The sequence below is a fragment of the Talpa occidentalis genome, unplaced genomic scaffold (genome assembly GCF_014898055.3).
Source record: "Talpa occidentalis isolate TD23 unplaced genomic scaffold, MPIMG_talOcc4v2.1, whole genome shotgun sequence".
Taxonomy (NCBI): domain Eukaryota; kingdom Metazoa; phylum Chordata; class Mammalia; order Eulipotyphla; family Talpidae; genus Talpa; species Talpa occidentalis.
In genome coordinates, this window is record NW_026555331.1 from 33298365 (window position 1) to 33324773 (window position 26409).

Consider the following 26409-nt stretch of genomic DNA (forward strand, 5'->3'; position numbering starts at 1 on the left):
GGAAGTCTTTCATGAGAGGGAAGTGGTGTAACATGAACTTTTGAAAAGAAGGGGCTCTCGTAAGAAGTTGTTAAATATTTGTTGGGGAAATGGCATCTTTCAAAATTCTTGATAATTTTCTTTTCTGTCTGTAAATTTCATTAGAAAAATCTCAAGTACTGGATTTTCAGATCTTTTGAAAGGCACAAATTACTTTCTTTTAAAGGGAAAACATGAACAATTTTTACAAAGCACTTTTCCTCTGACTACAATTATGTTCCTTTCCCTTTGACCTTTCTTAATTCAAATGACAAAACATCCTGGTTTCCCTGCCATTTGGCTCTGCAGGGTATAATAAAATATTTTTCAGAGCTTTGGAGGGGAAAAATTATCCAGTTATTGCCAGTGGTGAGGGTGTCCAAAGCATGCCATACGTTCTCTCAGCCCTCAGTTAATACCTGAGAATTTCTTAAAACACATTTATAAGTACTTACAATGACACTGCCTCTAATTTCATGTGGTGGTATCTCTTATTGGACTATAGTAATTCATAAAAGCAAATTACACTCTTGTTTTAAATACTAATGGAAATTCTGTTTAATCTTAAAATAACTCATGTTATGAAACCATTTTAAGCCTTTCTTGAAAGGTCTTGTTAAGCTTTTTAAATTTGAATTGCTATTTATATGTGTTTTGCAGTATGAGGTATAAAAGCTCTTTAGAAATTTGATTCTGGGAACTCTCCTTTAAGAAAAATCTGAAACCAAAGCAGGTTAGACAAACTGCTAGTTGCCAGGGGTAACTTCAGTTTCTAGAATGAGTAATTGCAGATGCAGGACAAACACTTGATAAGAGCATGCAAGAGTTAGTTCTTCTGAAAGAAAATAAGGCTCAAAGTTCAAATCTTTCTATTAGATTCTTACAAAAGTAGATGAGTCAGAAGGACTTATAGGTATATCTTGATTGATATGTAAGTTAGAAAGCCAGACCAAAACCAACACTGTAAGGGGACAAGTGTAAACTTTAAATCACCACAAGACTTGGGCTAGTAGTGAAATGACCCATTAAAAAGAGTTCCAGAGAAAAGCAAAAGATCATGGAAAGTGCTCAGGGAGCATTCACAGCTGCTTCCCTGAGTCTGTTTCTCTGTTCTTGTCTTGATTTTGAGACTCAAAGTAGAACAGTTTTAGTATTACCCATTGTGGCTTCTGGATACTGTTTCTGCAGAGGACAAAGTGAACTACCACCAGTAGCTGCTTTTTGGCATCCACCTTGTTGGCATCCCCAGCACTTTTATTCTGCCCATGTCTTTGCTACATCATCTTCAAGCCATTCTTTGGTTGTAGTAGTCTAAGCAAAGCATACAAAAACCACAGCAGTCAAAAGCAGAGGACACACGTCCAGAAGGGTTACTGATTACCAAAGGACATAATATTCTTGGGGTTTTCTGGGAGGAGCCTCTCTTCTAGACAATAATTCAGGTTTTAAAAGAAACACTGTAGGCAAATGTAAGGATGAAAACTAGGATGTGTTTAAACAGAGTATGACAATTGTTGAGGACTAGGAAAGTTGCCAAGGTATCCTAGAGTATTCATTCCTTTAAAAGACCCATGTCTGTCTGTCTATTTATCAATAAGATAGACAGACAGATAGATACAAGAATCTCTATCTATCCTTGTAAAAACATATGTACTCTTTAAAATACATTTTTTATTATACTACATTTAGCTTAATAAGGCATTCTATTCCACGTTTACGAAATATTGGGAAAGTATGTTAACACCATTCTTCAGTCAAGTAACTATGGCTTTTGGCTCTTTAGTTTAAAACTAAGGGGCATATTCACCTGGTGATGGAGTGTTCTGCTGGCAAAATACCTAAGGAGAAACAAATGCCACTTCTCAACACTGGGCTTACTAATAATGGTCATATTAAAACCTACCAATATACAACTAAATGAAAGTACAAGACACTCTAAATGTTAGAATTTTACTATGTGTTACAGAACTTTTTCTTCAAAAGGTGTGACTGTGAGGGTGGAAAAGTCTTTAGAAGGAGATTTTCTAAATTTGCTCCCAGGAAGGGTTTCAAATGGGAATCAAATTATGGTTGCTAGGCCAAATTCGATCTGCTACTTTTTAAAACTAAGGTTTTATTGGAATGCTCGCATGCTCATTTGTCTAGTATTGTCTATGACCACATTTGCACTTTGATGACAGAGTTGGGTAAAGAGACTGTATAGCTTGAAAGTGTAAAGTATTTACTGTTTGGCCCTTTAAAAAATTTGCCCAACTCTGGTTTAGAAAGCAGAGGGGAAGAAGACAATTGCAGGCAAATTAAAAGAGCCGTGGTGATTCAAAAGTGGTTTGCTGACTTTGTAACTTCAACCCAAATATATGTGCTGAAATGATTTAATGCCAAGGGCTCTGACCCACGCAGGTCACACAAAAGCCTAAGGCATGACATCTTAGTTCAAAGTCATGTGTCCTGGATGTCAACCGGATTTCCTCAGAGAGTTCATACACAAATTTGCTACAGGTCCTTCCAGGTCAGATCATGACCTGTTAAGAACAGGGAGACACCGAGGTAGAAATTATTTGTACATTATAGGCACCCTCCAGTAAGTTGGTAAAGCAGGCTAGAAACAAAGTGAAATATTTCGTGGGTACAAAACCTATTTTGTGGTTTCAGGAATGGCAAATAGATGTGATAAGATGCCAGTCACATTAACTCACAGTAGATGTCAGTGTTTTGGCACTTGGTTCTCAGAACCAACTTTGAAAGGCAGTTGCCTTATTTGGGTTGGTAATGGTAGCAGAGAAGTTGGGATATTGTGTTTAGATGTCTTGAGCTACAACTAACACTCAAGACAAACCTCACTGTGATCTGAAACCATATGGTATGATATGCTGCCCCACCACTGTCATCCTAGGAACATGGGAAGTTCCCACTGTAGTAATCAATAGCAGGTCTTTTGCTTTAAACTATTTCTTTTCCCTTACATGGGAAAAAAAAAATCAAAACCAGTAAAGAAGAATCCCTGCTAAGGAAAGATGAATGAAAAAGGTGAGTAGAAGCCTACTGATGTGCAACCCCAAGGTGGCCAATGAGATTGTCCTGCTGTCGCAGGGGATATCTGGACCTCTCTACCATACATACAAAAGATACTGAAGTTCCATAGTCACAGTGGAATTCTATAAAGGAGGAAGCAAACAAATGGAAAAGACAGCCCTTTACTTTTGTTTTTCTAATAAAATCCACAAATTCTAATAAGACCTCAAAGAGCTCCCAGGTGGGCTGTAGAAATTATGTGAATGTTGGAACTACGAGGGGCTCCAGATCAAGAATTCACTATGATAAACGAAATTTAAACCAATTTCGCGATGTGCTTGACAGACTAATGTAAATATCTATGCACTGAAAGAAAGAACACAGAATGCATACAAGCCCAGCCGTAATGATCGAGACAATAACCTCTGATTAGCACATCTATACTGCATGAAATAGTAACGATGTAAGAAAGGCCATGCTGGAGACACGGTCCAGACACAATTATGCTGAATGAGTATATCGTCAGCTCTATTATTTTTATAACCAGAATGCCAGATGAGCACAAACCTGTTCTCACTAGAGCAGCATTACCCTGGCTAAATTAACATCATTTAGAGGTAACAGAGTTGGCAAAATAAAAGTGCCTAAGAAACCCACTTGCCCAGGTAACGTGAAGAAGTCTCATAAGCCTTCCTAACAGATCCTTTAACTTGGAATGAAGTGTGAATCTATTGTGGGTTGGGGATTTGGCAAGAACTTCAGTACTAAAAGAAGCTGACAATTTTGTCTATTTACATGCTTGGAGGAAATTTTGTTTCACAGCATGGCAACATGAGAAATTCTGACAAAATATTACACATATTCATTTTAACATTTCTGTTTTAGAGTTGGCTAGAGTAAGGATAAATTGATGTCTTTATAATTGTCACACATCCCACCCCTCATTTCATCAGGCCTATTTAAAATATTGCCCTTATTAATGATCAGAACACAGCAGTGTTCATAATCCTTATAATTCAATTGCCAGTAGTTCGTGCAATAAATCAGGAAAAGGTTAAAATATTTTCCATGCCAGAATGGAACATATCAATCTATTTTATTTGATTACCTTGTGTAATGAGGCTTTCTCAAGGCCAGATTACCTTACTCATTATAATTATGCCAGATCATATTTTTGCTTAAAATGGGAGAGATTAAAAAAAGCCAGCAATTCGGCTGAAACTCCTCTAGGGTGTTTTTCCTCCTTGGGATATGACATCTAGCTCTCCTTCCAAGAGTAGAGAAGAGAAACACTGTTCCCTCTGAAGCCAGCTAGGCAAATGGCATCTAGTCAGCACTCAGTTTATGCCCTGATTTGAAAATTCAAAGAGTCACTTATAATATTTTTAAATTTCAAAGTTGAAAGCTATTCCTACATGTAAACCCTTAAAAAAACATGAAAGTACAATGATATCCTTCTCTATGTGGTGGCATTTCCTTCCTAGTGAATGCAAGCTAAATTCAACCAAGGTAGGAGGCAGGAAGAATGAGGACCATTAGAAGTGAAGGTGGTTATTTTCTTGGGACTCCTCAGAATCTTCAAAAAACTTAAAAATGTTACACCCACAAGAATGGCCAGAGAGGCCAAATCCAACAACAGCACATATGGGAAGGGCTGGAGCCACAAGGACTGTCACGGTGCTGGTGGGAATACAGAATGGCACCTGTTAGGCAGTTTTAACCAAGCTAGACATACACCTATCATACGACCCAGCATTACTATCCCTAGAAAAGAAATACATATGTCCATCAAAAGATTAATACACAAAAATGCAGAACAGCCTTATTTATAATGACTAAAACTAGAAACAACCCCGGTGTCCATCAACAGGAGACTAGAGAAAGTGTAATATATTTATGTAACAGATAACTACTCCAATAGTAGAACCACTATTCCAACTATGCCAAGAGAAAAAGGCAATGTATGATTACTGTGACAACATGAATGAATTCTTTGTAAATCATATTGTCCAGTGGAAGAATCCAGCCTCAATAGAGCATTCTGGATGATTCCATTTATATGAAGTTTGAGAATAGGCATAGCCTGTCTGTAGTAATAAAAATCAGGATATTAGTTACCTTTGGTAAAGTCAGAAATTAATCTGAAAGGGAAACTTCTTGGGGTAACAGGGATGATATGGGTGATGGTTATGCAGGGGTGTACATTTGCCAAGTATATTGAGCAGTACGCTGAAGAGCTGCACTTTTTATTACCAAATACTAGTTACATCTCACTAAGACACTGTTAGCTAGAAATATTTGTTGCCAAATGAATCAATAAACATAAGGCATAAACAATACACACATAAATAATTTTCAAGTTCATGTGCTAATATGAAGAGAAACAGTTGAATGAACTTTAAAACCAGGAGAGAAAAGTTTACAACTTATCAAAATAGGTAAACTATTATTTGATAAATAAGAAAAATATGTACACAGCCTTTATGAAGCTTCTGCTACAAACTGTTACAGGCATGTTGGATGGACCCTGTAATGATTTCTATTCCAGTTGACTCCAAAGTATAGTGAAACACTTAGCATTTCCTGTTTAAATTATTTTGCTTTATAACTGCTGCCAAAATGCTTACAGACTTTTTGAGTCAATGTGTGTTTCCTTGGAAAGAATGTTTTAGACATCATAATGAAGTTGCATATGAGTTTCAAAATCTATACACAGACCTCAAATAGCCTCACATATTTCACAATAATTTATTAAAGCTAGCAATTAATGATAATTTAGTATTTCATAAGAAAATGTAATTATAAAGTAGATACCACTAGAATTTTGAAAAGTGATTTGGCATATATTTTACCTTATAGTTTTAAATCACAGGTTTTATACTGTTCTATGAATCAATTAATAGAAGTAAATTGTAACAGACATATTTACTAAGAAAAATATAATGAATATTAATGTTAATTTTGTCTCCACATAAGTTTAGCTAAATGTGTCCATTAAAAGAGTTTCTATAAAACTTTCATGGTTCCCCTTACTGGTTTTACTGCTTCCCCTTATTCTTTGATGTAATTATTTCTTATAGAAGTACTATTTCAACTTTATAAAAAACAATGCAGTTGTACAACTCAATGTACCCACCTAATCCTAGTTTCCTCTTAACGGTAACTGTGGCTAATGGCGGTGAAGGTCCTTTCATACTTAAGTGAAGTAAACTCAAACTCTGGCTCTTTTTGTTAGTTACTCTCTTTCTCATACACAAACACACAGATATGTTTATAAACAAACATAAATACATATATTCTTTTCTACTTAAAAATGGGGAAAATTACACATCCTTCTTTTCTCTTTTATTTAACAATCAATGTATCCTGAACTTTGTTTTCATGTTGGATTCCATGTGGTTTATTACTTTTGATGGCTGCATAGAATTTCAATTTATAACAGCACCATAATTTACTCAACTGCTTCTCCTTTTTCAATTGCTTAAAGTATTCAGTGACTACGGCATTTGTGTGTGTGCATGTTTGTATCTGTGCTTGTGTGTGCTGATTGTTGAAGCTTCAACTTTAGTGTTATAGGAGGTGAAGTTTCAGGGCAATTGGTCTCTTGTGCAGCTGGAAATGTTTTGGAAGTCAGAGCATAAAATGAGAGAAAGACCTCAGAAGGAACCAGATTTCCATCAAAGGCATGTGCTTCCCTTCTACAGTGCAGAGTTGTCACTTCCAGTGGCTGCCCAGCCAGGGTCTGTATTTCTTAGTCTCTAATGAAGTAGGCTATGGAATTAGTTCCTGGCAGCGTCAGCCATTTCTGAAACTGTCCCATATAAATATGGGACAGTTTCTTCAAACTGTCCCATATAAATATGGGACAGTTTCTTCTGCCTGCCAGCTGGATGTCAATATTGAAGGCAATGCTAAAAGTCATGGTGCTTAAGAGTCCGTCACCCTGGATCACTGAATGACTATATGGAGAAAAGACCTCCTGCAGACTGGATATTAAGTGTGCAAGAAATTTTCAAGTGTATTTATTTTAGCAATTATCATAATCTTATTTAGAATAGAGGAACAGGATCCATCTATTATGACTGGAGAGAACTGGACATTGTCTGATAATTTTCTAACAATAAACAGGTCTATAGAGAAGCTCCAAGAGAATCTGATTTGCCCTTCTTGTCTTGTGAAATGGATTCTGCTCTAGAGTAAGTCCTTTGAAAGTGGTATATGATATTAAACATTCAAAATGTCTTTTAATGGCGATCTAAAGAGTTATTCCAAAAACAAGAAGCCTGTTATCCCTTTCTGGAATTTCTTCTTTTAATTCCTAATAATGCAGTTCAGAGTAGCCACCATTACAAAGACACATTTATATGAAGGCAACAAGGATATTGTTAAGATGAACCAACTCTGTTAATGTGACTGCACATCCTTTGAGCTTCTATATCTCTATGCTGTAATCTTTACATAATCTATATCTATATCTACACATCTCTATATCCCTGCTAAGCTCTTAGAAGTTTAAAATCAAGTAATTTCTAATTTCATCCATATATTTTAGTGGCTTCAATGATACTCAAAACCTTATAGAAAAATAAGCATTTTTATTCAGATCCATGAAATTTCAGTGGTTGAGGAAATTTCCAGCCAGTTCAATTGTATTTTGAATCAATTATTTTCTTGGAACAGAGTACATTATAAAGAATAAATGAGCTTCAAAACAGTTCCTTTAGGTATTCTTTTTTTTTTTTTATGAAGTCCAGGATGTAAAGAATCTTAAAGCTCCTCCTTAAAAATAATTCAGTTACTCTTCTTTCCCTTAGGATAAAGTACAAACTTCTAAACATGATTTATATGTTCTTATTCAGAGTTTTGCTTACTTCTCTACTCTGTGCTCCTGCCACTAGCATGTTGCATTCTATGTACCAATTACTCTGAATTTCTTTTAGTTTCTCCAGTGCACTGTGTTTTATTTATCTCCTTTGCATGTATAGGTTCTGCTCCAAAGTACTTACCTCCTCCCTGGCCACTCCTATTCCTTAGTTCACTTCTAGTCTCCCTTCAGATCCACACTTATAGATCTGAAGTGTCGCTTATGGACACTAGCTCACTTATGGATCTGAATTGTCTTCCACACAATTTATTCTGATCACTCCCAAGGCCAGATGAAGGGAGCTTCTTATTTCTGCTATCAATACTTTATTCTTTATACTATAATTGATGTTGGGCAGTTAGTGTCCTTAACTTGCAGTAAGTGAGTATCAGTGAGGTTAGGGTGAGTCTTACTACTCACATGAGACTGACAGTCTAATAAAGCACATGAAACATAGTTGGTGCTCAGAAAATATTAATTGAGTGTGGCTAAATCTAAAAAAACTCTTACTATGTTCTGAGTCTATCACAACATATTGACAATGATGTTACTGACCCACCGACCAAAGGAGACTTATCTGAAATATTTTATTCCCTAGAATCACTTGACCAAAAGAACTGAAGTAGTGAAAGAGTTGGGCACGAGGCGTGGCTTTCCTTTGTGCAGTAAATAACTATGTTCAGTTATAGAGTGAACCAAATTCATGACCTTCAACTCAATACTCTTACACTCCAACTAAAACCAACTGAAACAGGGGAATACAGACTATGTAAAAGGATTGGAAAAGATATAAATACAATTCAGAAAACAAATAGACCTCTCTAACTTTGATAGCTTAAGCATACAAGATCTGTTTCTTCTAATCTGGAGATGCAGGGGTGAGATGGGATTCTGCTTTTCCAAGAGCTATCACAGCTCAGCAGTGTACCACTGATTTGGGAATTCCTCTTTGAAATAACATTGGATTTGATCCAGAATATGTCTGAGCTTGTTGGACATTCTGCCCTCTTACAAAGGTTGCTCTTGTCATTAATCTCCCCAGCTCCCATCTTAAATGTGTCTTGTATTTCGAATCATGATCTTCCACCATCACCTTCTTGCCTCAAGCTCCACTGTAGTTTTATTACAGTCAGTGTCCAACCAAGCTGTCCTTCGCATTCCCAGGTATGAGGCATCTGACTGCTACCAGCCCCACTGCCATTATCAATGCTCCTGGCTGACTCAGGCATCAGGATGTGACTCTCAAGTGCCTGTGCCCAGGATGATTTGGAAATGGAGGTTACAGGGGTGGGTTCAGTGAGGACAAGGATGTTTCCCTACCACTATTTCTCTGGCATGCATGATTGCAGCCCAAATAGGGAGACTTGAATAAAATGGCAGAATGGCAATTGAGATATTTCTAAAGACATAGACTGATGTAGAAACAGAAAAGCTCTCAGTTCCACTTTGATACCCTTCCACCTAGGCATTCTCCTTAATGGGCCTGGGCAAGGAGTTGTTGCCAGGGTCAGCCCTCCACAAAGCATTGTGGTAAGAGTCTTCAGTACAAGAGAGGGAATTTTTAAACCCAAAGCATCACTACTTTTTGGCTTATTTACACTGATTCCAGGTACAAATGTCCAACAATCCATGGCTGCTTTCTTACCTTGTGCATCTGATAATATTGCGAGGCACCGACTCCACCCTGCTCCTCTGCAGTCCACAGCACCAAACGCAGAGTCCTTTTGGGACGCAGCCCTAGGAAAAATAATAAAACAAAGTGATTTTTCAAAGTTAATTTTGAATTTTTAAACAACACCAAGGTCCAGTCCCTCCTCTCTATTCTGGAGGCAGGAGAGAATCAGAAGCTCTCATATTCATCTCTTGCTGGTGTGGCTGCCTTTTCAGGGTATGGCCAGCCTGTCAAAGGAGCATGATCAGGGCCGACCTGTAAGGCTGGTTAATGGAGAAAGGGGTCATGACAAATGTTGCCTGTAGGTCAAGAAGTGAGAACCTATATCACATCCTTAACTGGTCAATCTTGTCTGGAAGTACCCAATGGATGGCCAAGTTCATTGGGTTACAAGATGGCATCTAGAAGATGCAGTTAGGAGGACTGTGGGCAAGTCATGGACCTTTCATTGGTTAATTGAACCCAATCATTTGACTCTATAAGACAATTATGTAGGGGATCACATCTGAATCTATATTCACATGGCAGTTGGCTGCCCACACTATTCTGTGAAGCATATGCAATATTTACATTTAGCCATAGTCACTCTCCTCTCCTACTTAAAAATATAAGATCATTGATGAAAATTAACTGGATGAGTATGGCGTTTTATTCACCTTATTACTGCTCAAATAGTTTTGTAGCAATTTTATTGACCTGGAATACAAATTTGTATCTTGAAGTTATTGAGGTGAATGGCAGATCTGGCATGGCTGAAACATTTTTTTGAATGACTAATTCTGCACTACAAGGATGCTCTGTGTCCCAAATTTAAAAAAACTAGTAAGACAATATGCTAACAGTTCTACCTGGTAGCCAAAAATTCAAACCCTTTTCGATTCTAACCTGGTAATATCATTTCTAAGAAACAACAGGCAGAGATCATGATGCTGGGTTAGGTCTTAAAGATTTATTTTTATTTATTTATGCCTACAAGAGCTGGGGTGTAGGCCACAGGTGCGGTGCGGTGAGAGGACTCACCAGAGACAGAGTGGGGAACAGAACAGGCAGACTGACTGAAGTACACTGCTGAGGGGAGCAGCAGGAGAGTCAGGAGAGGTCTGCTGCACCATATGGGTCATCTCCCTGGCCAGGGATCAAACTCATGCTGCAGTGGCTGCGGATAGCTTCACAGTACTGTGCCACCAGGGAGGCCCCCTGGGTTAGATCTTAATAAGAGGTTCCATCTCCTGCCTTTTCACAGGGGAGCAGAGGGAAGGGACGGGATCTACTCTGAGTGGCTGTGAGATGGACACACTGCACATGCCAAGTAAGACCACACACAGGCTGTCCCTCAGGTATGGCCTTTGAGGGAGCAGGTTACGGATGACAAATGCTCCTGGGAAACGCAGCTCTGTGCAGCCTCCTTGGGACCAAGTATTCTTTCATAAGCCTAGTGTATAGGGGCTGGAAAGAAGCTACATTTTCTATTAAACTGAATATTGTTATGAAGCTACTTTACACGTGAGCATTTTAATGTAACTAAAGGAGCACAGGTTTAGGATGCTGGCTGACCTGAATTCCAATTAAAGCCAGGTAATCCATTTCCAAATCCAGTTGCTCAGAAAACCCCTCTGGCATTTTCTTCTAAGTCCATTTAGAATCCAGCTTCTCCCCTCTGTGCCCACTCTGGTCCAAGAGCCCAGCCCCCTTTGCCTGGGTGGCTGCCATCTCCTCCTGCCTGGTCTCCATGTGCATCCTCACCCCCTGCTCCAGAATTGGCCAGAAGGACCCACGTAAAACTTGAATCCTATCACATCATTTCTCTGCTCAAAACCTCCAAAGCCAGAATGTAAACTTCTAACAGGAAGGCTTGTTTTTGTGTTTTTAAATTCACTGTGATAGCCCCTCCTCAGGGCCTAAACTGGCACATATTAGGTGTCCAATAAATATGTACTATGAATCCAAAGCTGGGTATCTCACTTACAATAATATTCAAAGCCCTCTACTACATTCTGAGCTTTGTCTCCTAAAAATCTCCCTCTAGCTCACCTGCACCAACAGGTGTTATAGTTGACTAAGACTGGGGGCTGGGGAACTCTGCTACTTTTGGGCACAAACTGTGTAACCACTGGGAAACTGATCTACCAGGTCTTCAGTCTCCTTATCTGAAAAGCAAAGAGATTAGTTTATTCCCATGATGTAACTAATTCATTGGGGGTTGTGAGGATTAAGTGAGATTGATTATCCTCCTGTCTGACATGGAATAGACATTCAATAAATGAACTGCAAAACTACCTAATGGATAGCCAAGCACACAGCCCATGCTTTTACCCCTAGAGAGAAAGGGCACCTAAATAGTCAGAGAGGAAGTTCTTCCAAATGCATTTGAATATCTGCTGAAGAAGAATCCTGACGTGCCCACTGCCTTCTCCACAGAAAAACCACCTACTATGTTCACAGCACACACTTAAAACTGTTGTCACAGAAAGAAATCAAATCATTATAAAGATCACAATCTCTGGTTTCTTTTCTTTAAATGAAACATAGTCAATTTTATCACAATCGCCCCAAATTTTATATTCCATATGTTAATTGTTCCTAGATTGAATGTCACCCTTTATATAATGCTTTTGTTAAATTCATCTTTTATAATTTTTTCTTTACAGTTTTTCAGTAGAAGCCAGAGTCTTGAGTTGCCCAGTTAGGAGCCTCTGACCTACATTTCTAATTAATCTTTGGTTTCTTTAAAAGAAATGTGCTTAATGTCAATTTAAACCAAATGACATTTTGCTTACAATGTAGAAAAAAAGAAAGGATAAAGTAAATGAGAATTTGGAACATCTTTTAAATCCGTATCTCTGTACCTACCAAAAAAATAAAAAAGCACCACATTATTGAAATGATAGAATTTTCCAAATAAGAATAAAGGGACCATTAACACAAGTTAGAGAAAATTCAATTTTAAAAAGCAAATGCCCTGAATCTCTATAGATTTGGTGTTTCACTTGAAAATCATAATTGCACGGGATTCATCTCTCTCACATTTCAAAGCAGCCAGATGGCCAAATACGTTGTTATTAAGGTAATAAAGAAGTAATTGGTTGGAAGTGAAGAGGAATGCTAACGTCTCCAAACAACAACAGCATAGCTGTTGGTGCACAGCTGCCCCTAGGAAGACAAACAGAGCCTCCTGCGAGCCCCTGAGAAGGTCAGAACCTGTCAGCACAAAACATCAGCACTCACTTCGCACTGCGAGCAGAGGGCCTAGCTGAAGAGGCCAGGAAATCAGTGAATTAGCAAATACCTGACAGAGCTCCAAAATCACTCAGACATTATTCGAATTGTTCCCCAAACTAAGAGAAATGTATGGAACTTCATTCAACAAGACCCTGAATCTAGTGTGGAGTTTGGGCCTCCAGGCCACCTGAATCCACAGATGGCCAGCATGGGGGACAAACAGGCATTGGTTGTGGGATCTGAATAAGCACTGTGTGTTTTCCTGATTTGCCAGTTCTTGCTGTGCGACATTAGATTACTTAATCTTTCTGAGTCTCAATTTCTTCATCTATACAATAAAGATAAATTGCTTCAAAGCATTGTAAAGAAAATTAAATAAGGCAAGGCAAAGGTATTTCAATTACAGTCCCTGACACACAGTAGGTTTTTGGGAACTGTTTATTAGCTTCTCTCTTCCTCAGTTCACACAACTTTCCAACCTCTGCCAGGGGGTCCTGTGGGAGAACTAGGAAAGAGGCACATTCCTCAGTCCTCCTCCTCGGGAGCCTGAGAACATCTTTGTTTATACAGGATACATACCCAGCCAAGAGGAAAATACAAATTTTATTTAACTTGTTGAAAAGCACAAACTCATTCACTATGGAATGCTTCCTCATCGCAACAGAGAGCATACGCAAAGCCAAATAATTAGAAACAGGCTCCTCATTTTAAAAGTAGGGCCTAATCAGATTTTTTTAGTTTCTGGAGAATGTCCAAAAGCTTTATAAATGTGAAAATTGAGCAAAGTTGATATAGGATATTTATATTTCTTAAATATAGATATTTATATTTCTCAGTTAAAAAGATAGATTTTAGTGTGTATCTCAAATTCAAAGGTAAAAATGTTAAGTATATAAAATAATGACAATAATATAAAAGCTAAGAATTTTAAGAATATAGAATAACAGTGATAATCATAAAGAAATCACAACAATAGCAGCAAAACAAAGTAACATGAGATCCATTGTAAGGAATTTGTTTTGTTGTACAACTGGGGTGCTAGACTCGGCAGGATACCTGCCTCACAGCTCTGGCCTCTGCTTTTGTGCTAAACAGCACCAGCCCAAGGCAGGACATGAAAGAAAGTCTCAGGACAAGGTGAGAGGGAGAACGCTGGTCTTCCTGACTGGGAGTCAGGTCTCACTGAGGTTTTGTCAGAAGATGGGCAACCTGCTCCCCCACAGATATGTAGAAACTGCCCAGAGATCCCTTGACTTCTTGGAATTTCTATTTAGAACTGAAGGGAGTACGACAAACATTTACAGCATCATGGTTTTCCTCTAAAACACACAAAATAATGTGTCCAAATTTTGTCTTTGTTTACGAAATGGCATATATCTGGATTTCATTTTCTTGAAGAGAGTAATAATGCCACTGGGAAAAGACTGTGAGAAAAGGTGAAAACAATCTATTTGGACTTTATTTTTCATTATTATCAAATTTAAAGGTAAGAAGGCTGGGAGGTCACTATCATTAAATCAATAAGTTGAAAAGATTAGTTGATTGTCTTACACTTGGATTGAGAGTGGGGCAAAGCAAAATAAATTCAGGTTAATCCATCCTTGTAGATAGCTTTCCCAAATCATGAATTCTAAAGAACACTATTTGCTAACAATGTGTCTTGACTTAAACATTCATTTGCTTCTCAGTTTCAACCCTCCCAGAATTATGTATGAGTCCTGTTCTCCCTTCTGTGATCTAAATCTGCAGACAAAACACAATTTTCTCGTATAGCAAATATACTCATTTTCAACATAAATGCACTAGTTCATAAATACATTTGTGGTACAGCTCTCCTTTATCAACAGTTAGATATTTCTATTCCTGCAATAAACTTGACTAATGTATGTGTAGCATCTGAGTTATAGAAATAAGTAATGACATATTAGCATATAAATTGAATGAGAATAGGCAGTAAGCTTAGTGGTTAATCACATGGTTTTGGACTTTGAAACTTATTTCCAACTTGGACAAGTTATATCATTTGTCATATAATATATGAACAGTTTATCACCGAGATTTTTAATAGGGGACATGGTTAGAAATTAATTTAGTGACGTAAGCTGCAATTACTCCTCTTAAGAGACTTAAACATAAAATCACTTTGAAGATCTTTTATTCTTGGAAAAATCACTTGCTGCCTTTCTTAGTTAGGTAAATAATATGTAAATTTAAAAATGTTTAGGCCTTTTGGGGGGAGTCATTGGAATAGGGTGACAAACTATTTTCTAACTTCCATCTTGTAAGCTACCTCTTGAGCCATCTGGAGGGACAATGTGGACACAGGGCAGGAGGCTTTGTGTAAAGCTGTCAGCACCTTCTAGGGGGAAGATGCCAGTGTCTTCACCCCTGCTTCCTTGGCTTGGGGACTCGAGATGAGAGACCACTTATTGTCAGGATGACAATAAGATCCCAGGGCAGGGGAGTTTCTAGAAACCACTAACAAAGTGACCATGGTAAAGGTAAGAGTCTGAGTTGTTGACCTTGGCTTAAGATAGTGGCCTAAAGCTTAGGGAAAGGTCTAGCTTCAGTCTAGCATGTGGTCAAAGTCAGAAGCTCCACCAGAACTAATCACCTTAGTATAGCAGTTATGATTTAGGGAAAAATAGCTAAGGATCGGAATGTAAACATAGGGAGTTGTAACCTTGTCATCCAAAACCCAGCACCACTGTGGACTTGGGGGTGCAAATCACACTGTGTAGAACCAGGCAGATGCAGCCACAGGTTTCCAGAGAACTGACTTAATGGCCTGAGTAAAGTCGCAGGATTTGTGGACTATGCAGAGGCTAGGGTGAGGGACCTTCATAGGAGATAACAGACTTCTTGCTAATAAGGCCTGTGGAGGCTTGGATGATTAACTATAAAAGAGATTACAGAGATAGGATCATATTTATAACCTGTGTTTATGGAACAGGTCATAACAGTTCTAATTTCCATAATTCAAAGGAAACAGTCCTACCTCATTATAATAATTAAGATTCTATTAGCCAGGAAAATCATGATTAATCATTGCTGAAGCTAAACCACTGTGATTACCAGTGTGTGAAGGCCATTCCTGGCTCGGACCCAATTTTCCATTCTTATGCTTTTACCTCTCCTCCTAACCCCCAGTGGCACAAAGTTTCCCACCAACTCTGAACAACATACCACACTATTCAGATTTTTGATCCTTAGTATATGATCTTCTTTCTATGTAGAATGTCCCTTAACTTTTTCCATTTGAAAAACTCTTTTTCACTCCACAAAGCCTAATTCTAACATTACTTCCCGTGAGAAGGTTCTCCTAACTCTGGACCAAATTTGTCTGTTCATGTGTCAATATTTCTTTAGAACTTCATCTCTACCTTTATCTTAGTTTTCAACCACGCCTAATTATTGATCTACTATTAGACTATTCATTTTCTGAGATTTACTCATTTCTCTTTCACAATCCTAACCCAGTACTTGATATTTAAATTGTTCTAAATATATGTTTATTGACTGATAGATGAATACGAATAAATATATTTATATAAGAATAAATAAAAATGATGGCCTTTTCATTCAATCTAAAGCATGTTGGTACAATCTCAGTTCAGAAAGTTGGCAAGACAGGTTTTTTTTGATAAAAGGTAAAACTACACCACTAGCCCTGATAAGTGGGCTTCAATGTCTACATTTGCTTCAGTGTCTATTACATTTACCTAGTGTAAAACAACTGGCAGAGTCAAAATTTAGTACATCAACAGCTCTTGTTGCTCATGTCACTAAATAAATACATTGTTTCTAGATATCGTCACATCAGCTAATTGAATAAAACTGTATATATTTGCAATTTAAACTCTGACAACTCTCTTTAATTTCCCACTCTGATAATATTTTTGATTAAAAAACAATATATGCACTTCAAAAATTGTAAAACTAGGAGAGCAATTTAAAACATAGAAAATAGGGCCTCCCTGGTGGCACAGGGGTTTAAGTCTCAGTACTATCAAGCTATCACCAGCCACTGTAGCATGAGTTCTATGCCCAGCCAGGCAGCCAATCCACATGGTGCATCAGAACTCTCCTATCTTGCCTGTTGCTCCCCTCAGCAGTATATTTCACTAGATCTCTGTTGTACTATCCACTCTATCTCTGGTGAATTCTCTCACCCCACCCCACGCACCTCTGGCCTACACCCCAATTCTTCTATGCATAAATAAATAAAAATAAACTGTTAAAAAATACATAGAAAATAAAACTACACAGAAGCATATTATTAAATCACCTTACAATTTTTGTATGCATGTACTCTCTCTATATATATAAAATCAGTGACATTTTCTTCAAGAAATCTTCAAGAAAATGATTCTTAATCTTCTTTACTATTCACTCACTATTGGACACCTAAATTTTTTTATCCTTAGGATAGGTACTGAAAAGTAGAATTAGTGAATCTAAATAGTTGTTTTTAAGGGTCTTAAAACACGTCATCAATGCCCCAGAGAAAGGTCCCCAATCTATATACTAGCCAGCAGTGGATAAGAATATTCACTCTACTTAATATGGGACTTCTAATCTTATCTCCTTTGTTTTTCTGTATGTCAATACAGCATATCTGTTTTTTATACTACATTCTTTTTCATCCAAAATAATTACACATATACAAATACACACAATCTGTAATCTATTTTAACTTGATTGAGACAAATGTTGTTTATACCTGATGTCTGACTGGAGTCAAAATATGTGAATTTGCCTTTCTTATTTAAATTGTGTGATAGTGAAGCTCTTTCATCAATGTATTTCTAAGATAATGTTAGCATGGTGTAGGAATGACAAGCCCAATCTAGTTGGAATTTTAAAACATACTATTGTTTTTTCCCTTTCATTTTTTAGAGTGGTTTTAGCTTCAAGGAGAAATTGAGTAGCCTTGTTAATAATAGATTGGAACTCTGAATCACACTTTTATTAAAAGAGTTCTATCTTGCAAAAAACATCCAATAGAGAAGAGTTAACCAAACAATTTTAAAGAAAATCATGGTAAATCAAGTACAAGCAGCACAAAGATTCTCTTATAAACTCGTATTTACCAGTATAGTTCTTTTAACTTTTATTTCTTGTGAAGATTACGTCTTGTGCGGAAGAACAAATGTGTTTGTACTTGAATCAGGGATTATCAAAAAATAATATATCTCTGATAAACAACTGAGATTTCTGGGATCCCTTTCAACATCAAGCTGCAGATATGAAGCATAAGTTGTTTTATAATGCATAATCCCTGTTAAAGCTGTTTCTGTTAACTCTCAAAAGCTTTGTTTCAGGATTAGCGTTGAGAGGACGCTATCTGCTTTTAAAGATTTTCCTTGTGAATAAAATTAGTTATGAAGTTACCTGAACTTGCTTACCAATAATGAATCATATTTTTTATAGTTCATTACATTTACATTTAGTTTATAAGGCCAAGACACAGTTGGTAGTATATATATTTGCAATCAGTTTGTTGTTTTTTTTTTTTTTTTTTTAAAGATTTATTTATCTGTACAAGTGTTATAGGGAAGGGAGAGGGGCAGCCCAAACCCCGCAAACCTGCCTATTCTAAATGGGTTCTGCCATCCGCCGCATCAACACAAAACATAGGAGACTTTAATGGGAAGGAACTTTAATAAAACTAGGAAACAACACAGGTAAGGCAAAGAGTCTAGTTTCTAAATGAAGCACCCAAAGTTACCCATCTCCTCGTGGGTAAAAGTCCATCCATATGGGATCGGCCCAGAACAAGGCCCCAAAGCCTGCCACAAGTCTAAAGCATCTTCCAGTGGGGACCCACAGCAAAGGGTCACAAACAACCGGACAAGCCCGGAAGGAAAAGAGCAAAATCAACATCAAGGTAAAAGCTGCCATGGTCACCTCCCCACGGGTCTCACCCACATCTGTGTCACCCAGTCCACGACCAAAAGACAAGCGCAGTTTCTTCACGTGTCTCTAGGCTCCATGCGCCTCCTCCAGGTCTCCTGGCTCCATCCTGCTTCCTTCCTTCCTCAGTCTCTTCTTCTGCTTCTCCTCTTCCTGCTCAGCTCCACCCTCCCTTGGGTGGGGCAGGGAACCTCCCCCTTTCCTGGGGACCACCCTGTTACAATAGCACTGGGTACAGTCAGAAGTGCAGGAGGGTGAGAGAATTCACCAGAGCCAGAGCGGGGAGCAGAGCAGGCAGAAGGACCGAAGTACACTGCTGAGGGGAGCAGTGGGCGGCAGGAGAGGTCTGCGCGCCATGTTGGACCCTCCTCCGGTGGCCGGGGAGCAGCCGGGGATCGAACCGGCGCTGCAGAGGCTGCGGGCAACTTCACAGCCCAGCGCTCCACCGCTGAGCCACCGGGGAGGCCCTGCAATCAGTTTTTAATGAAAAAAAACCCTTATCTTCTGGAGTGCTACACCATTCTCAGCTCCCAAAAGTGATTGCTGAACATGCTTGCTAGGGAAAATCTCACCACAAAAAGAACAAGATCATCAAAATGTCTTTGTACTTTCCCCTTCCTTTCCATTCCCACTGTGGCTGCCATAATTCAAGCCCTCTGAATTGCTGCAATAGCCAATTAATGGCTTCCTCCAATCCTTTCTGCATAACTGCTGCTGGACTCATCTTCCCCAAATACTGTTTTGAACATGTCATTGACTGCATGCAAATCTTTAATCACTTCTTATCAGCTACAGCATTAATCTGCCTTCAAACTTTCCAACATGTATCTCTGTTAGTAAAACCATCTTGAGTAGGCATATACCCTGATGTATAAATTATACATTTTGCTGTCAATACATGCAATAAATACCGGTAAAATATATTTTTTAAAATGAAGAATAAGTATTTTTCTGACTGTGATGGTCCCACACGATGGCTGTCTTTGGAGGTCACTGGTCTGTAGTCAAGAATCCATCTTCTTTATCATGGTGCTAGAGCTCTATGGAGACTGGAGTCAGTCTACCTCTCCAGTCTTGTCTCCAACTAGTTCTCTTCCCAAAGCCTCATTTCCAGAAAAGCTGATCTCTACAATTTCTTCCCACCCCTGTATTTTTCTCAGTGTACACTATCTAACCCCATCCTTTTGGCTTTTCCTATTTCTCTTGACTGACCCATCTCCCAATGATCATTTGAGACTCAGTTCCAGTTTCTCCCACTCCACTTTCAACTTTCTCTGACCTTCAAACTATTTTTTGCCATTCTGCCATCCTGATTTATGCGCCTTCTGCTTTTGGTTTCCACACACAGTCCCTGGTAAATCAAAAAACCCTATAGATATTTGCTTATGAATGGATTAGCATACTTAATGGAAATTGCTTTAAGGTGCAACAAGGCAGATCTAGATTAGATTTACAAAAATAACTTTTGAACAGAAGATATTTGAGACATCAAATCAGTTGTCAGCTACATTTGCCTAAAGAAGAGTAGAACCTGGAGATAACAGTGGGTTTGGGCAGGGGTGGGGGGTAGCTGCAAATACAACAGGCTGGAATCTTTGAGTCTGTTGCATGTCGGGTATTACATTTGATGACTTTGCAAACACTGATCCCATTCACAGGTATCTGGGAATGTCATTTTCTAAAGAGAAGTGTTTGACCTTCCAGGAAAGTACTGTTTTTCTCATTGTTATTCCTCAATTATGGAAAGCACAAGGCACATTCCAGATAAAAAGACAAATGAGAGCAAACTTAGGGGTGTTTACATGAAATTTCAGTTCTTCAAAATTATGAGCCTTCATTGCCAAGTAATGGATTATCGACCTTACGGAGTTTTCTCTTTTCCATGTCATTATGTCACATCTTATCTATAAAAGCTGTTAGGGTAAGGGAGAAACTTTATATGGTCTGTTAAAAGTATTTATAGGAACTTGTAAAAATTTACTTTAGCCCTCAGAGGATTGTCATCTTAGAAAGACTCCCTGGGTTTATCTGCTGCCCTCCGACGGCTGAGCTTCAGTGGTGTTTTTGGAGTGTATGAACACTCCACTTTTGAAATGAAACCAAACCCATGCAGAGTTATGTGCTTAGTGTGGGAAGGAATGTGATGCCTCCATTCGCAGGACTTTTCCCAGGACCCCGTCTTCAAACCTTAAAATCAATCTACTAGATATTTTCCCTCTGTGTAAAAAATGTTCCTGAAATGTTAGTTCAAGAACATTACTTTTGGTTAAGTTCTAACTTGTTTATTTTTAAGTTCCACATTTAATGCTATTACAATACATCATCACTGTCCATCTTTGGATATACAAACATATATGGAAGAATTCCATTCCATAAAAGAAGTAACTAAAATTCTATAATAGGAGAAGTGAACATATCCATTAATAAATACTCATTTGGACCAACTGTGCAGAAATCAAAAGGTTTAAATGGCACAAGCAAAGCTACTCAAAATATCAGACTCATTAATTCAACAACTATTCTTAATACAGAAACTGAGGGATTTAGGACTAAAGAGAACAATGGTGCCCTTTGAACTCAAGGAATTTACAATCTAGAAGAAGACAACAGTGAGACAACCCCACATCATTGCCATATCATCATCATTGCTGTAGGCAATTTGAATTCACCTAAAGAAAACTGACCGGAAAGATTAAGTTATTTTGCTCTGGTAAGATTTCACAGGGTAGAGACAGATAGACTTGACTGGATTTAAGAAAACACCTGGGAGGTAGGACAGAAAGGTAATAAAGAAAGTAACTGGAGGAGAAAAATGGCATAGTGGTAAAAGTACTTACAACATTGCCAATGCAATTTTAGAGATGGCTAACATTCAGGGCAAGATGAGGAGAGGGGAGACTAAGATTTACTGGGCACTCATTACTACGCTGGACACAATGTTAAGATGTTTCCAAGGGCCTCCCCGGTGGCGCAGCGGTTGAGCGCTGGGGTGCGAAGCTGCCCACAGCCTTTGCAGCACTGGTTCCCCGGCCTCCGGGTGAGGGTCCCACATGGCGCGCAGACCTCTCCTGCCGCCCGCTGCTCCCCTCAGCAGTGTACTTTGTCAGTCTGCCTGTTCTGTTCCCTGCTCTGGCTCTGGTGAATCCTCTCATCCTCCCGCGCTTCTGACTGTACCCAGTGCTTGTATAAATAAATAAATAAATCTTTAAAAAAAAGTTTCTCTCCTTTCACAAGTAATGAAACGGAGAGTCTCGGTAATTAAGTCTCTTGCCTAATACTACCAGCTAGTAAATGGCAGGATTGGGATATTCACCTGGGACTTCTAGATGCCTAGTCCATATCTTAACCACTTTTAGAATGGCCTTCCCAAGCATATGTAAAGATATGACCAGTCCTGTTCAACCTCTAGCCTCTTCTGTTATTTCGTTTTTGACACTCTTATATTAGGGAATATAATCTAACAAAGTTATTATATCTGTCTCTATTATTCAGAAGCCCATGTTTGTTCCCTCAAATTCCATGTAACGGTGTCTAATTTTAGAGAGACAAAGTAGTCAGAATATGGGCTAGAGATAGTTGGTTTGGTAAATGTGCTTGGTTTAAGTAGTGGTAAGAACTAAGACCAATGCAAAGAAGGACATTTTCTAGGGAGATGAAGATATTCAGTCAGACTCTGAGACAGTCACAAGCTGAACACTGGAGTACCCAGACTAATGGCAACAGGAGTGACAAAAGTCTTGAACTGCTAAGTCCAAAAATCATCACCAACTGAAATAAGTAGGAGAGAGAAAGAGAATAACGTATCTTCTATAAGGCTTATTGAACTCTCATTTGCATTTTGGGGATCTGAGCTCCAGAAATATTCAAACTGAATCTAAAATTTATAAGCCTAGTATTCACTTGGCCAAATCAACAAAATATATTCTCTGTACAAAGAAATCACAGGGCTCCTCAAAAACCAGGAAAATATTACTAACACGATTATTGTGAAAAATGAGCTCCGGATGAAAATATATTAATATTTGTTAACAATAAATTGTGTTGGGAAACAAACATTCACAAGGACATTGCAGAGGCTTTAAGTTCTTCTCAAGAAAAATGATTTTTTAAACATCAAGGTTTCACTGTTTTCTGCAGAGAGGGCAATTATACCAGAGGGAGAGTCATAATTGAAGTTAAGAATAGGTCTGGAGGGAGGGCAGAAAGGTAATCAAGGAGTGGATTGGTGGAGAGCAATTACGTAATAGTGAAGGAATTTACAGTTCCATGGACGCTGTGTCAGAGACAGCTGCCCAACTGGTGGGGAGGTGAGACGGGGAGAGAAGAGGGCAGGATTTACTGGGTACATACATACTAGACACTGTGCTCAGTTCTTTCCAGACATTATCTCACTAAATTTTCACAACCATCCTATAACACCTCGGGGTATTATAATACCTGGGGGTATTATCCCCAAGTTACAGATAAGGAAACAAAGGCTAAAAGAACTTCAATGACTTGTACAATGTGGCAGAGGTATTGAGTGCTACAGACCAAGTAAGAACTCAGATATTTTTTTTAACCCCAGTGTTCATGCCTTTTCAACTAGACTACCCAGACTCGGGTCCCCTTACATTGAGGACATTCTCTGATGTACAAAAGACAAAAATAATTTAGGACAACTACTAAAGGCAAAGATAGGCCACATAGACTGGGCTTTTACAACAATGTGGAAGGAACCAAGTTACTTTTGAATGGATGTTTCACTAATTTATCAGCCATTCTGAGTCATCGGTGCAAGTCACAAGGCATCATCACAGCAGAGGACAGGGCATGTTTTTTGAGTCTCCCTATTAATTTCCACAAGGACACCACCTTGCAGCCCAAGTTCCAGAGCAATCTTCCCCAGGAAAACAAGGGCTGAGATAAACACAAAATGTGGGGGGAGGAAAGATATGCTGCAGAGGCAGACATAAAGTATAACATGGAAAGTCAAACCCCAGCAGTTACTTGGAGAGATGACAGAAATCATACAAATTCCATGGGGAGCAGCTGACATAGTGGCACCACCACCCCCATTCTCCCACTATCTGCTAAGCACAGAACGATGATAAAGAAGTCATCTTCTACTATAATTTAACAGGGCTTACTCCTTCTCCTAGCTTAATGTATGGATGAATACATGAATGAATGGAAGGGAAGAAAAAAGGAAAATTTACCAAGAAAGAAGAAAATCTATAGTAAAAGGACCAGGATATAGATGTGATATAGACATTTTTCAGTCCTATTTCAAACAATCAAAGTCAGATGGTAACCTGTGCTTCTTTTTAAAGAATATACAGACTGAAAGACATCCTTTTCCTCCAGTATATAAATAATTCTTTAAATAAAAACTGGTATCCACAGGATGATGTGGAAAGGAGAGAACCCTTGTACAATGTATGTAGTAATGTAAATTGGTGCAGCCATTATGGAAAACAGTATGGCTAGCCCTTGAAAAATTAAAAAGAAATTTCAAGTAATACAGCTTTCCTACTTTCGGGTGTTAATCCAAAGAGTATGAAAATAATAATTCGAAGGGATATATGCACCCTGTATTCACTGCAGCATAATTCACAATAGTCAATAGCTGGAAACAACCTAGCGCCCATCAACAGATGAGTGGATAAAGATGTGGTTTATATACACAATGGAATACTACTTAACCATAAAAAAGGATGAAATCCTATTATTTGCAACAACATAGATAGGCTTACAGCATATTATGCTAAGTGAAACAAGCCAGACAGAAGAAGACAAACACCATAGATTTCACTCAAACATGGAAGATATACTTGCATAGATAGAACAATATGGAAGAAACAAAAACAATGAAACACTTAGATTATAAGAGTAAAATATTGGTAACCAGCAGAAAAGGGGATGGGTAAAATGGGTAAAAGAGGTCAAGTGCATGGAAATTATAAATTTTTAAAAAGATTTATTTATTTATGCATACAAGAACTGGGGTACAGGCCAGAGGTGTGGGGGGTGAGAGGAGTCACGAGAGACAGAGTGGGGAACAGGACAGATTGACTGAAGTACACTGCTGAGGGGAGCAGCAGGTGAGTCAGGAGAGGTCTGCTCCCTGGCCGGGAATTGAACTTGTGCTGCAGTGGCTGCAGATTGCTTCATAGGTTGCTTCTTAACACTTGCGTCACCAGGGAGGCCCCAGGAAATTATAATTTTGGTAGCAAACATCATGTATTATATACAGATGTTCATTTATAATGCTGCATACCTGAAAGGTATATAATATTATAAACTAGTGTTATTAAAAAAAAGTCTGTCCCCTTAAACAGCCTGTCACACACTCAAGAAGAAATATGGACCCTGTATCTTGTCACTTCCTGAACCTTTTGTCACTACCACCCTGGTAGAGACAGCTGCCAGCAAACCACATTCACTACTTAGGCCCTGCACCACCCTCCACGATAAGAGAAAAGCAGATGTGACATAAAGGAACTTAGGTGGAAAGAGTCTGGGACAAGGTAGAAAGAATGCTGGAACCTGTCAAACCTGGGACCCAAAATCCACAGAAGAAGGTTCTTGGCTCCCTAGGCAGTGGCAGGTGCACTGTAGGCACTGGGGGTTAGCACAGAGCACGCACAGATGGAATGCATGTGCCCAGGATGGGGCTGCCACAGCCCAAGTGGCTGGCCTCGCAGAAGCTGCCAGTGTGCACTGACTGGGAAGGTTCTGCCCTGGCTGGTAAAGAGGTGTCATGTGGGGCTGAATGGAACCCAAATGCGGGGCACATGACAAGGAAAGCACAGACCTCAGTGTCAACCAGGACAGCAAGCAAAGGAGCAGTTATGTGAAAAGCACAAACCAGACAGACTTTCATGGCATCACGCTGACCCCCATGTGGACAGAACACTAACTAGAGAATAGAGAGCTTGGCCAGTGAGGTAAAAGAGGCTAGCGTTTACTGAGGGCCTTGTATGTGCTAAGCACTTTCATACATTCTTTCCCTTAATTTTTCTCATCTGATCCTCAAGTAACACAGCATGTAGATATTCTTTCCATTTTACAGATCAGGGAGTTAAAGCAATTCACGCAAGATGACATATATAACAATGACAGAAGCAAGACTTGAACCCTGGTATCTTCAGATCCCAAAACCCCTGGTTTAAGCCAGTACTCCCGCATCTGGGTCCCCTCAGTGAGCCCAGTGGGGTGGGGCTGATTCTACTGGGGGTTAGTTCTGTGGGAGGCGGGGGCAGGCATCTGATGATAACGTGATATCGCTGGCTACACAGTCACAGGGCTCCAAAAGGAAAAACACGCTCTCAGCATGTCACGAAATGGAAAAGTGAGAAACCCAGTCAAAGGGGAGAGCTATTTCCCCAGTACTGGCCTCACCCTGGTCAGATTTCAAGGTGCATTTGTATACATTTGTAGAAAGAGACAGTCTCAAATGTCTGAGCATAAATCAACACATCATTACAGAGTCTATTGGGCTATCGACCCCTGCTTCCTGGCTCTCCTCAGCGGGACTCGCCATCGCGTTGCTGAAATCTATTCCTGTGTCCCAGGGATCAATAACACAGCACATCACATAGCTCTGCCTTAAATTTTTTCAAATGACAACTGGCATTAAAGGGGTTTTATAAAAAAAAAAAAAGATGGCAGGTTATTTCTTCAAGATTTGGGCTTTCACAAGGGAGATAAAGAACACGATGGCTCC

General features: G+C 38.9%; 1 protein-coding gene across 2 annotated transcripts in view; it reads right to left on the reverse strand.

The window, feature by feature from the left end:
* The window catches only part of CPQ (carboxypeptidase Q), a 434008-nt gene that overhangs the window by 95591 nt on the left and 312008 nt on the right, over positions 1–26409 (reverse strand). For both annotated transcript variants that reach the window (XM_054692097.1, XM_037503727.2), the window contains one exon: positions 9540–9631. In XM_054692097.1, the coding sequence (XP_054548072.1) occupies positions 9540–9631 (92 nt within the window). The remainder of the gene's footprint in view (positions 1–9539; positions 9632–26409) is intronic.